The sequence below is a fragment of the Aspergillus ambiguus genome (assembly GCF_047715705.1).
Source record: "Aspergillus ambiguus strain CBS 117.58 unplaced genomic scaffold BDV59scaffold_50, whole genome shotgun sequence".
NCBI classification, from domain to species: Eukaryota; Fungi; Ascomycota; class Eurotiomycetes; order Eurotiales; family Aspergillaceae; genus Aspergillus; species Aspergillus ambiguus.
Genome location: NW_027395563.1, coordinates 138,948 through 151,295, shown reverse-complemented (window position 1 = coordinate 151,295; position 12,348 = coordinate 138,948). Strand labels below are relative to the sequence as shown.

The 12,348-nt window shown below is 51.0% G+C and overlaps 4 protein-coding genes across 4 annotated transcripts; 1 reads left to right on the top strand and 3 right to left on the bottom strand.

Annotated features, from left to right (window-relative positions):
- The first annotated feature begins 1,840 nt into the window (after positions 1–1,840).
- Positions 1,841–4,517, top strand: BDV59DRAFT_134746 (Zn(II)2Cys6 transcription factor). The gene is made up of 10 exons (XM_073687039.1): positions 1,841–2,038; positions 2,095–2,158; positions 2,215–3,013; positions 3,061–3,094; positions 3,143–3,254; positions 3,303–3,323; positions 3,369–3,703; positions 3,752–3,926; positions 3,972–4,269; positions 4,336–4,517. Exons 1-10 carry the CDS (start codon positions 1,885–1,887, stop codon positions 4,429–4,431), a joined length of 2,088 nt encoding a protein of 695 aa, XP_073543600.1. The 5' UTR covers positions 1,841–1,884; the 3' UTR covers positions 4,432–4,517.
- Positions 4,518–4,523: 6 nt separating this feature from the next.
- On the bottom strand, positions 4,524–6,044 carry BDV59DRAFT_210958 (putative monooxygenase; the record flags this gene model as incomplete). The annotated part of the gene is made up of 5 exons (XM_073695695.1): positions 4,524–4,635; positions 4,682–4,785; positions 4,840–5,078; positions 5,124–5,179; positions 5,230–6,044. 5 exons carry the CDS (start codon positions 6,042–6,044, stop codon positions 4,524–4,526), a joined length of 1,326 nt encoding a protein of 441 aa, XP_073543599.1.
- A 1,139-nt stretch (positions 6,045–7,183) lies between these two features.
- BDV59DRAFT_196198 (alpha-hydroxy acid oxidase) lies at positions 7,184–8,411 on the bottom strand (the record flags this gene model as incomplete). Its single annotated transcript, XM_073692681.1, has 3 exons — positions 7,184–7,410; positions 7,443–7,909; positions 8,365–8,411. 3 exons carry the CDS (start codon positions 8,409–8,411, stop codon positions 7,184–7,186), a joined length of 741 nt encoding a protein of 246 aa, XP_073543598.1.
- Positions 8,412–8,825: 414 nt separating this feature from the next.
- BDV59DRAFT_187873 (uncharacterized protein) lies at positions 8,826–10,605 on the bottom strand. Its single transcript, XM_073691304.1, has 2 exons — positions 10,208–10,605; positions 8,826–10,153 (listed from the first exon to the last, which is right to left on the bottom strand). The coding sequence occupies exon 2, from the start codon at positions 10,145–10,147 to the stop codon at positions 8,894–8,896; it is 1,254 nt and encodes a 417-aa protein (XP_073543597.1). The 5' UTR covers positions 10,148–10,153; positions 10,208–10,605; the 3' UTR covers positions 8,826–8,893.
- Between the last annotated feature and the right edge of the window lie 1,743 nt (positions 10,606–12,348).

Below are 12,348 nucleotides of genomic sequence, written 5' to 3'. Positions count from 1 at the left end.
GAGTTGTGGTTTTATTTCTTCCAATATTGTGGGTGTTGAGGTTTACGGTTTACGTAACGGAATTTCTGCGGCTTGCAGTTGGTCTTGGGGTTTATTGTGCTTCCTGGTGAAGACGAATGTCAGAGGTATATACAAAATGACCTTTGACTTGGTTGTCGTTGCCTGTTCTTGTCTCTTGTTCTGAATATGAGAGATATGCCGCTATATTATGGCTTGAACATATAAATATCATTCTTACTGTTCATTTATAGAGATCGACTAACACAGTCATTCGCATTGCCACCAGTTCATGCGGAGGTCGGAATTTCCGACTGGATTCTCCGGGATCGGGAATAGTATCCCCACATGGATCGCCGGCTAATGACGAATGCCGCCAGATCAACACGTTCTATGCCATATAAAGCTGTCGTCTGCCGCAGGTTTCCGCTATGGATACACTTATTCCACCTGTTCCTGCGTCTACATTTTCTCCCTGGACGATCTTGACTTCCTCACCGGATACACACCAAAATGGCCCTGTCATGGAATAAGCAGCCCCCTCTGTCGAGGGTGCCCTATGCGATCCCGCAGTTAGAAGGGGAGCGCATCACAATCCCCGGTAGCAAGGGCGTCTTCCGGATCCTCGCATCCTCCAAGCAGACCAACGGTCTGATGGCTGTGTTCCAAAGCGGCGCGACACTATCTGACGCCCCGGGATTCCACTATCACAACCAGGCGCATGACGTGTTTCTTGTCACGAAGGGTTACCTCAAGCTGTGGAACGGGGATAAATGTCGCATTATGGGCCCGGGAGATTTCGCATACATTCCTCCGGTAGGCATCCCCTTCACTTATAGACCAGAACGGCGAAAAGACTGATTACGGCGGGGTCTAGAAAGTAATCCATAACCCAGAGATGTTGGGCCCGCACACGGAGCTCTACGGACTCATTACCCCGGGCGACTGGATCGATTTCTTCCGCTACGTCTCAGAACCCTACGAGGGACTGATTGTCCCGCAAACCGACAACCGGGACCTGAAGTCGCTGTTGATCCCCAAAGTCATGGCCGCCAAGGGCCAGTTTGATGTCGTCTTCCAGCCGGACTACCAGCCGCCTGAAGTGGGTGACTGGACCGCTGACGATGAAAAGCTGCCGGACTCGTCCCAGCCATTCTTCCTACGGTCGAACACCGGTCCGCGCTGGATGCTGGGCGGCGTTATGTCGCGTCCGTTTGTCACCACGACCCAAAGTGCCGGCGTGTGTGCAATATCCAGCATCGAGTCGTCTAACGAGTACGAGAAGTCGCTTCTCTCGAATTATATGACCTTCCAGAGGGTGGATCACTGTCTCTGCGTATTAGAGGGTGCGTTAGTTGTCCGGTTAAAGGGACAGCCGGAGGCGGTATTCCGGGAAGGGGAGACTGTAGTTATTCCGGCCGGACAGGCTTTTGCGCTAGACTTTGCCAGTAAATACGTGCGGGTATGGTCCTTTACCGATGGAGACGGGATCGAGACCCTGGTGCATCGACTTGGAACGCCATTTGAGAGCGTGGTGTTGCCGGACAAGGCGTTGGAGTGGGATTCCACACAGGTGGCGGCTGTGGCGAAGGAGCTGAACGTGACCATTGAATTGTGAACACACATGAATGTAGGTAGTTAGCCTTCTGTACGCATAAATATGAGATGACAACTCCCGGATGCACTGCCGAAGGCTGCATAATCTCTCCCATGGGGTTGAAATTAAAATGAACAATAAAACCCCATGGGGTCAAAACCGTGGGGTGAGTCATGTGACACACGTGAGTTCGGCAATTCCGACTTCGGCTGCCTTTGCCTCTGCCCCCATGCATTCCATATCAAGCCCCGACGGCCTGGCTCCATCCGATCGACGCACATCAATGGATCATGCAACGCTCGAATTCCCCAACTTCTGTTCGTCCTGCCACGGATGATCCGACGCCACCGCGAGCTAAGCGACCCCGTGCTGCGCGCGCCTGCGACCGCTGCAGGTTGAAGAAGTACAAGTGCGACGAGTCCTATCCGTGTGCGCATTGCAAGAGTGAGTACCCTGGAGCCGGATAATCCGCTTCATCTGACGGTGACTGATATGTGTAGAAAGCGGAATCGACTGTGTATATCAGGGGAACTATCGCGTGCAGGAGAGCAACCGATCTGCAAGGCAACTATGCTCCGTCATCTTGTTAAGGCTACACCCAACTGACGTATCCTGGATAGCTATATTCTCGATCTCGAGAAGAAGGTCAACGACCTCACTTCCAGATTACACGTGGCTGAGTCCGAGATTGCCGCCCAGCGGTCTCCCGCCGCGCAGCCACCGACAGCCCAACTTGACAGGCCGGCCGCACGGCCGGGTATCGACGCAACACCATGCTCCATGCCTCACAATGGCTCGACGCCCCACGACGAAGTGTCCTTGTCATACGACCACCCTGACGATGCGGGCGAGGGCGTTGAAGAAGGCATCAGCGAGCTGAACCAGCACACCAACGGTATCGAATTCCACGGGAGTACGTCCTCGGTGGCATTCCTAGGACATCTCCAGAAGGCGCGTGAGCATCGCAAGGCCAAGCAGCGCTACTCACGGCCCAATGAACCACAGTACTCACTGATCTCGACGCTGCATAATTCGAGCTTTTCACCGTCCTGCACGACAGGTCCCGGCCAGCCGGTACCACTGCAGGAGCATAACTATTACTTTGAGCAGGCCCACACGTTTATCAGTGGATATTTCGAGAATATCCATTTTATCCATCCGCTTATCGACAAGGAAGACTTTTACCTGCGCGCTCATGAGTTGTGGTTCTCGAGAGACCGACAACCCGATCCAAGCTTTGTCGCGCTCTATCTGAGTGTGTTGTCTTTTGGCGCGCTGGTTCGTGTCTGGGACGAGGCTACCATTGGGGGGCTCGGCCGGTTTGAGTGGAGTCGCAAGTTGTTCGGTGAAGCGCAGTTGTACCTTAATTATTTGCAGTTTTCGAATAATCTCGACACGGTCCAGTGTTTATACCTTATGGTGAGTGGCCAGCGCCCGTTGTTGTGACCGTGTGCTAATACATATAGGCCAAAATCTGCCAGAATGAGCTGAATCCGAACTGTTAGTGGGTCAGTTTCCGTCTGTTGGCTTCTGTACTAAAACTTCCAGTGGCTTATATGTATCTGGGTCTGGCTGTGCGCACTTGCCTCGCCGCTGGGTTCAACCGAGAGGTCCACAATTCTACCGATGAACGGGCGGGATGGGTTTCAAAGACCTGGTGGTGAGTTATGGTCGCACCCACCCATAAGTCGATTGACTGACTGTCTAGGGGCTTGTTTTCTTTAGAGATGTACGTTCTAATCCTACGGTCTATAGATGGTTGCTGATTAAAAAGTGAAATGAGCTTCTCGGTTGGCCGTCCGGACAGCCTGGGCATGGACGAATATCATAACCGCCCACTTCCCGAGCGGGACGATTCTGAATACGCCATCATCCCATGGATGGTTGACTTCGCCCAGATGATCCGCAAGGTCTCCATACAGATTTATCACTCGCGTATAACATTACAGGATAAGTTGCATGTTGCTCTTCAGATCGAAGCCGAGCTGGACCGGTGGATGCTGAAATTGCCGGAGAGGATTAAGCCGGATATTTTGGGACATGATGTCTCTGGCCGCACGCTACGAGATCCAAAGTGGGCCAGACGTCAGAAACTGGTTCTCGGCATTCGTAAGTTTTTGTAGATCCGGCAGTCGGAGCTGAGCTAATGTTAGGTAGGCTATCACAATGTGAAGATGCTCCTGTTTCGCCCATTCCTGAGTCACTTTACTCGCAAATTACGCCATCCCCCTAGCGAGCTGGAGGAAGCGATCGCGAAGTGTCTCGATGCTGCCATGAGGACTATTGAGGTGATCTATGACATATATCGCATCCATACTTTCTTCCGCTGCTGGTAGGTCTACTCCTCCGGTAGATTGCCCATGACTAACGTGGTCAGGTGGTACAACACGACCTACGTCATGTTTGCTACGTCGACGCTGCTCCTGCCCATGTCCAAATTAGGGATTTGTCCGGATACTCTTCCCCTGCGACGATCGGTCGAGATGGCAGTGGAGATCCTGGAAGCAATGGATGAGTCTGTTGTGGCACGGAAGTCCGTCGAAATCATCAAGCACTATCTGAAGGAATTTCGGGCGTCGGAGACACAGGCTCCGATGGGGACTCATAGTGCCGAGGGGGACGCTGCAACGTATGTCTCGGAATCGGCCCCCAGTGCTGGAGGGTTTGACATCCCGGTAAGCACCTATATATGTTTGATCTCCTGCTGCATATGCGGAACAGGGGTCGGCTGACATGAACAGGAGTGGGCCTACGGGTTTGGATTTCCGGACTTTTCGTTTGAAGGGATTGCCCAGCTCTTCGATGACCTCGGTGGGCTGCCTATGTTGGACAATTAATGCCTCGGGTTGTACAGTATAACGTTGCGTTGGACTAGTCTATGTACAAACATTTTGAAACAATTATGCATATCTATCAACAGTGGGATCGTTTACAGGTTTGCTGTCGCGCTCGAGAACAGCGTGGGATTCTGCGCCACGGCGTTTTCCACCTCTTGGACCGCGTCGTACCCGTACAGCCATGGCTGCACCTCGGGACAGGTCCTGCTTGCGTCAGCTAAAGTGACAGGGATTAGTTTTCCATACGTACCATCGGCTTGGAAAGGCTCCCTTGATCTCTTTGCCCAGCTGGGAGAGGAAGATCTCGTCTCGCTTTTCCTGGTCGGGGCCATTTTGCATGTGGAAGTCGTTACGCTAGAGGTTGAATTAGGAGGTACTTTCGATCAACGCTCGGGTATCTGCACGTACTTGCTTGAAAGTCTCACGAACGATAGCCTCGCCCCTCGACTTGCGTAGCCTCTCATACAGCCGCAGAATCTGTGGCAGCTGCGCCTTGGTCTTCATGTGTCCTAGCAAACCACCCAGCACGGCACCGTCCTCGAGCGAGGAGTTGGCGCCTTGGGCTAGATATGGCAACATCGGATGGCATGAATCGCCGACAAACACCAGATTAGACTGGTCGTTAATCCAAGTTTCCATCTCACCGTCTGCTTCTGTCAGTCTAGTCCGTTCCTCGGAGACAGAAAACATACGATGCATCAGCTTCCACTTGTCCACGTTATCCACGTAACTCAGAAACCGCGTAAGCCTGTTCTCGTCAGCATTCAATACCCCAGCACCACAGTAGATGGCACGTACACCGGATCCCACCCCGCAAACAGGGCCCTCATCTCCTCCACCGATCCCGTCTGTCTTGACACGCCCGGCGGCAAATTATCCGGCACCAGCAGCACAATATTAAACATCTTCCCGCCGCGCAGCGAATACCCCACCGCATGGGCCCCGGGACCGACCCAGAAATGGCACTCGGGGTTCTCAACCCACGCACGCAGCTCAGGGTCATCGATCTGCTCCGCGTCCAGCACAATGCGATACGCCAAGTCCCCCGTGGGGAGCGGATCGTCCTTGCGCCCTACAAAACATTCACGACACCGCGACCACAGCCCGTCCGCTGCGACGATGAGATCCCCGTGGTACTCAGTGCCCGACAGCGTAGTCAACGTGGCCGGCTGTCCGGCGAAGTCGATGCGGTCGACCCGCTCGTCCAGGTGGAAGATGACGCCGAGCGCCTGCGCGCGCGCGTACAGCGCCTGCTGGACGTCGACCCGGTGCATGTCGATGAAGGGCGCGCCGGCGTACTTGGCCCGGATGTTCTTGTCGAAGGACGACTCGTGCGCGAGCACCTGTCCGGTATACTTGTGCACGGTGAGCGCAGTGGGCTCGGCCGCGGAGGCCCAGACGGACGCCGGAAGCTCCCAGTGCCGGAAGAGGCGCGAGGCGTTCGGGGTGATTTGGAGCCCCGCGCCGACTTCTGCTAGCTCTTTGGCCTGTTCTAGGACGTGCACCGTGTGTCCGCCGAGGGCGCAGGAAATGGCCGTTGCGAGGCCGCTGAGGCCGGCGCCGACGACGAGGATGTCCAGGTGCGCTTCAGATTTCTGGGGGTCATTAGGCATAGTTCTTCTGCTGCACGGTGTTGGCTTACCATTATGTTTGTTTGGGGGTGTCGATGGGTGTCTTTGTAGAAAAAGAATCGGAGTTAAATAAAGTGCTCATCGCCGAGGTTGAGCTGAACAGGATCTGGGGCTCGGGATTGCCGGGACTCGGATATCCCAGCTTCAAGGTCGTACACATGATGGACGTTCCAGGCGAGTACTCGGATGTGGCGCTCGTTGGCATTTCTTTAGCTGATTCGAAAGGCCTGGACGAGGGTTGGAGTTGGCGTTGTTGGGCTGGCCACAAGACTATCTCGCGGCCTCTTTTTCATACAGAATTCGCCATTCTCGCAACGGCAACGATAGGATGCTGATGTACATAAACTGAAGTTGGATTATTATTAACTCACATGCGTATATTACTGTGCATGTCTCACGGGAGTTTGGTGGAATATTTAGTGTTAACCGAGTGAAGGGTCCGACTCTCGACCACAATAGTAGGATTTTATTCCCACTGTAAAGATAACTATCACGAGCCCAACTGGATGAAAACGACAGCAAAAAAACAACAAACCGTCTATACCATTGTCACCGCTAGTCATCCCCCCTCGCAAACCCCCCCCCCAAAAAAAAAAAAAAAACCAAAACAAAAAAAAAAAAAGGATCGAAAACATACAACAGCCGGGATTCGGTGGTGGTCACCCATCCCACTACTAACCGGCCGGCGTGTGGTTTCGTACTGCTGAGCGGACGGGAAGCCATGTTCCCCACTTATGATCGTATGTGGTGGGAACGAGCAATATATAGATATAACTACTAGATACTATCGGTAAGCAGTGCATATTGTTGAGGAAGAGCTATTAGTGTTGTCTTTCGGCTCTTCTTAGCTTTGATAGAAGGTCCATCTCTTCGATAGACCACGGCATTCACTTCCTAGAACTGTCTTGGGCCTCGCTGGTCATGCTGACCTCATTCGATTCCATGTAAGATGTCAATCTTCATATGTCGTTGGCCCAATGCCGGAAATGCAATGTTGTAAGGGATATCTTTGTTGGGAGATTGGGTATACTTTGCGTCCTGCTCCTGATTGGTCCAAAAACAATGTGGCCGGTCTGATTCTCAGGACGAAGAAAGTCCATTCTTCAATTCCAAGAAGCTATCTAGGTTAACGGTATCACAATCTTGCAACGCCAAAAAGAGGATTTTGGGATTCCTAAATAGGACATAGTGATACCGGTAATTGTCGTGGCACCTGCAAGTGCCATAGCCCGACTAAGCTCTCTCTCGAGGATATTTAAAACAGCCTCGACTCCTCTTTGACAGCTGTAGCTCAATCTCCATATCACAGGCCTTCCCACCAGAACAAACTGGGCACCAAGCGCTATGGCTTTGAAAATATCCGTCCCACTACAGAGCCACCATCCAACATGATAGGCATGCGGCCCTTCACTGTTGCGGCAATTCCAGGCAATGCCCCGAGGATCAAGAAAGTACTGTCGAGCTGGCGCCCACCATGATTTGACATAACTATTGCACCTACTCCATGCCGAAAGGCTGTCTCCGCATCATCGGAAGTCATTATGCCCTTAAGAATGATCTTCATTGAGTTTTCCTTGCGCAGCGTGGTGAATGTTTCCCAGGTCACCACGGAATTGTGCACGGCCGAACCTGCCGTCCGACGAACATCTGCATCCTCTTTAGCCGTGCGCGAATCGATGAGGATCCGATTGAACGTGGGCCGAGGTGGTTGACCAGCGGCGTTAGAACCCTCAAAGTTGACCAAGGTAAGGTGAGATGGCAGGGTCAAGGGGGTCTTACGCTCATTGATCCGATTCCCTAGAACTGGCGTGTCCACAGTGATGACCAAAGCCTTGTATCCCCCGCGACTGGATTCATATGTAAGGCCAGCTCAAAAGCCTGTTCTGCAATAAAAACTAGAGGAAAGGACGACAAAGGGAAAAGAAAGGGGGGCGCGGAGGGGCGGTGGTCTCCCACCTTCTGCTCGTTGTCAGCGCCTAATTCGGGTCCATATCATCTGACAGATACAACTGGGACCACAGCCCTATATTAAATCCACCGTTCCGTACATTGGTTGGTAACGTCTCCTGCCACACTGGCTCTAAGAATATAGAGAATCTTTAGCGGACAATACTCGATTACAACAAACTTCTTCGTCGTTAAAATCGGAAATTTATGATTTCGTGGCCAGAGGGTACATGCTTAATCGATCTGGCCCCAGTCACCCACCCGGTCTGGACGCCTCTGGCTTGTCCGGGGCAGAAAGGCGGATATTCTTGCCCTAATGGCTAGGGAAATACTCCAGACCATTTCAGTGACTCACGGGTGTTGGCTATCCCTGGTTGCTGCTGTCGCCTTCAGATAGGGCATACCCACACCACTCTCACTGCGGCAAGAGTGGTCTTGCTATAAGAAACTAACTGTCGGAGATATATATAGGATTTACAACCCAGGATTGGAATATCTGGAGCAGTTAAGGCACTTAGTGACACCATTTAACTTTAGTTAGAGTGGCTCCCAGGTTTTATTGGGCTGTCGTCTTTGTGTTAATAAGAAATTTCAGAAGAATTATTTCTCAGTTACAAAGTTTATTGGATATTTTTCATGCCAACGGAAATTTCCGAGAAATCTTGCCATAATCGCAAGATATTGAATTCGTAGAGCCTCGTACTAATACATATTCCCATAAGCAAATCATATCGACGCCCCACAGATCTCCGGACAACAACACTTACTCCTTCGCTAAAGCCTCATACTAATACATATTCTCATAAGCAAATCATGTCGACGTCTTACAGATCTCCGCACAACAATGCTTGCTCCATCGTGGTAAGACCCATTGCTTCGACCTCCTACAGATCTTCAGAGAACAACGCTTGCTCCATCGTGGTAAGACCCATTGCCTCGACCCTTTCTCTTGTCTTCACGGGGGATGGGTATCCAGAGGTTATTTCCGTCTCCTCGTCATCGTCCCGTTGGCCGTCGTCTGATTCGCTTGCGCTCAAGGTCTGAAGCCATCGAGGAATTCGAATGTCAGGTCCCTCTCCGTCCGAATGATCCCAATCGTAGTAGTGCTGGAGCCACTCCCCGGCCCCGGCAAGGTTGACAACCCTGGTCAGCATGAATTGCATATCGAGGAGTGCTTTTGATGGCAGCGGGAGTCTTTCAGGATCCGTGGTGGAGAAGGTGAACTGATCACCGGTATGAATACGGCGAAAGGAATCCCCATCTTGAATACCAAACTCGGAGGAGAGAGATCCATCGAGACGTAAAGTGTGGTCGAGAGCTCTGGACGAACCTGGGGCCATGTTTACGCAGACTTTATCATCTCTTGGTCTCGTTGGCTGCCAATGCCATTCTACTTTGAGGGTAGTTTTGTCGGCGTTATAATCTAACGGTCGGAAAGCGCAGCTTCCCGCAGACCACGCTCGGTGAACCTCTGGTGAGATGGTCATTAGATTGAACACGGAGTCCACGGGCCTGGTAGGGTGTCTAAGATCGGTGAAGATAGAATCATGCCACTCTTTAATCCTGTGTTCAGACCAGAAATAACCGAGCATGTTCCAGAAGGGAGGACAGTTAGTGGTGAAGTTTGTCTTTCTCGCGGCGATCAGGTAGTGGGGATAAATGTGGGCGACATCCACGATATCCGTCTTTTTGAACAGACATACTTCGCCATCCCGCTCCCTGGCAAGATCAGTATTCCTCTTCTTCCTAGGGGTTGGGGAGGCGTCGTTGTTTGATTCTTCGGAGCTTGATTGTGATGAGCCGGGGGTTCGGATTCCTTTTTGAGCCCATAGCAGAGATATCGCAGCACACGCGTGCATACAAAAGTCAAGCAGGTATGAGGATTTCTCGACTTCGACGATGAACTGTTCCAGCTTGTTCAGGTCGGAGAAGACGATGACTGCCCAAAAGACACGTGGCACTGGTCGTCCGATGATGGCATGCAGGCGATCCAAGAGCTCTTTTCGCTGCTGTGACAGTTCGTTGTACGTTTCATCGAGTGGCATCGTCCCGACAATTGTACTGGATCTCCTGACCCGGGTACGCGAGGGGGTGGTGGGCAGGTCGATTTCCATGCGGTCTTCACCGTTATGACTCATTTTGACCTAGGATGATTAGTATGACTTCGAAAATAGACGGGCTTGGATATCTGGACTTACTCGCCGGGATAGAAACACAGACCCACTTCACAGGTAAGAGAATCCAGTCGATCGAGGAGATAGATGCGGGAGACAACAGAGAAGACAGGGCGGCAGAGACAACAGAGACGACCCAGGGGACAGAGTGACAGAGACGAGTGAAACAAGCAAGATGAAGGAAATGTGATAGATGGAACGGAGGAAACTCTAGAGGGCGAGGGACACAAGTGATGATAAAGAGACATGAGAGGTGATGAAGAGAGGTGGGAGATGAGAGATGAGAGAGGTGGAGCAGGCAGAAATTCAAAGAGATTCGTGCACACGTGACGCAGGGTTAGGCCCTATCATGTCTACTGTTCTGGCTTAGGCAGAGTTTGCGTGACTTGGGTGGGCGGTTGTAAAGGGCAGGAACACACACCATTGCGGGACTTTGCGAAGTCATACAATTTTGTATGGGAAATGGAATGCCAGGGTCGATCAGTGACTCCACAGTGGGGCCATCTGTTAGATCCCGCCACCCGCAGCCAATCAGCTGACCCACCCACATGTTGCATGCAGGTACCAGGCACCCTGCATTTACGCAGCTATATGAAGTACATTTGAGTAGATATTCATCAGAAGCCACCCTCACTAGGGTGAGAGTAATTGAGCACTGTCTAGATAGGGTGCAAAACTATTAAGATTACCTACTTCCTGTTCTCTTGTGCTGCGTGGGGTAGTCGGATTTGAATAACATGAGGATGGCTTGACCGAGAGGATGGGGTCAGTGTTAAGACTGATTGTATAGTGAAGGGTGAAGGGTGAAGGGTGGAAAGAAGTGTTTCTCTGCTCACTGTTCTTGCCCCTCTTTCCCTCACTTTTCTTCTTGTGGCCCCCCACCTCACCTCACCCCAACCCACGGACTCCTTTCTCTCGTCCTTGTATTCGATTGAGGTTGTATCCTGATTTCGAATCCAGCACTCGCCCTCCCTATTACGATAACACGGTATTGGTAATATCCTCTGAGTTCAAATACGGCCTAACTCAAGTCGGACTAGATCCCTAAAGATACGAGCAAAGAGAAAATACGACACGTGGCGCAGGAGGAAGTCGGGTTAACGCAGTCATTGGCCGACGACGAGGCTCATACAACAGCGTGGAAAACGTATCTTGAGACAATTGCAATTCATATCGATAATATCGAAACCGATACGTGTAGAAACAGAGAACGCGATGAGGATCATATTACACGTCTCGTTCAAAACTTTACTACCGGCGCCAGACGATTCCACAGAGATACGAGGCTGAAAGCATCGTTAACGCAAGATGACTACAACAAAGTTCTAAGCCAGTACTGATACAATCACCTAACTCATCCACACAATCGCAGGACGCCGTCCGATCTATGGCTACTTAGACCAAAGGTGACACTCTACATAACTTTATCTATATAAAAATATGGCCTGCCAATTATCCACCAGTAGTATTAATTCAAGGATAACACAGGCGTAAGGCCTTGCAAAAACTCCTAGCTAAACAGAGTAGAGCTGCTATAGAAGGTAGTAAGACTCCAGATAGACAGATAGTTAAACAGTCAGACTATAAGATATACTTTTAGGCCGTAGATATATTCAATAAAGACCAGCTTTATTTAACCTTCTAGGGATAATTCAAGCGCGCCATGAGATGCAGGAGAGCGGTTGGAATGCGTTACTCAAGCCAGCAAAGTTTGAGAAATGGATTCAGGACTCCTACAGGATCCAAAGCTCACAGGCCCGTAGGATTTTTTCGGTCCTTGACTCCTCATTTTAGGTGGAAATGTGGGGGTAATGCCGGGGAAGATACGTTGAAATGGCGTACAGTCAGGCTGTTTTCAACTTTAAAGTTTAATACCAAATCAGACAAGGTATGTTAATGTGAAAACTAATACAATATAAGCCTAATTTACGTTAGACTTGGGAGCACGAGCTGGTAATTTCTTCCAGTTTCAACGGACAGTTTTCGGAGATTGTGTGTCGAGGGTTAGATCCTGTGACTGGCAAGTGGTCATGGAGTTTGCACATAAATCAAGTGATAAAACAAGACTACGGCTATTACTCTATACAACCCCGGACTGTCACAATAATGGTGACCTAGTTAGAATGTGCCTTGGACTGAACCCATGGTTTAGCACCTAGGTACTT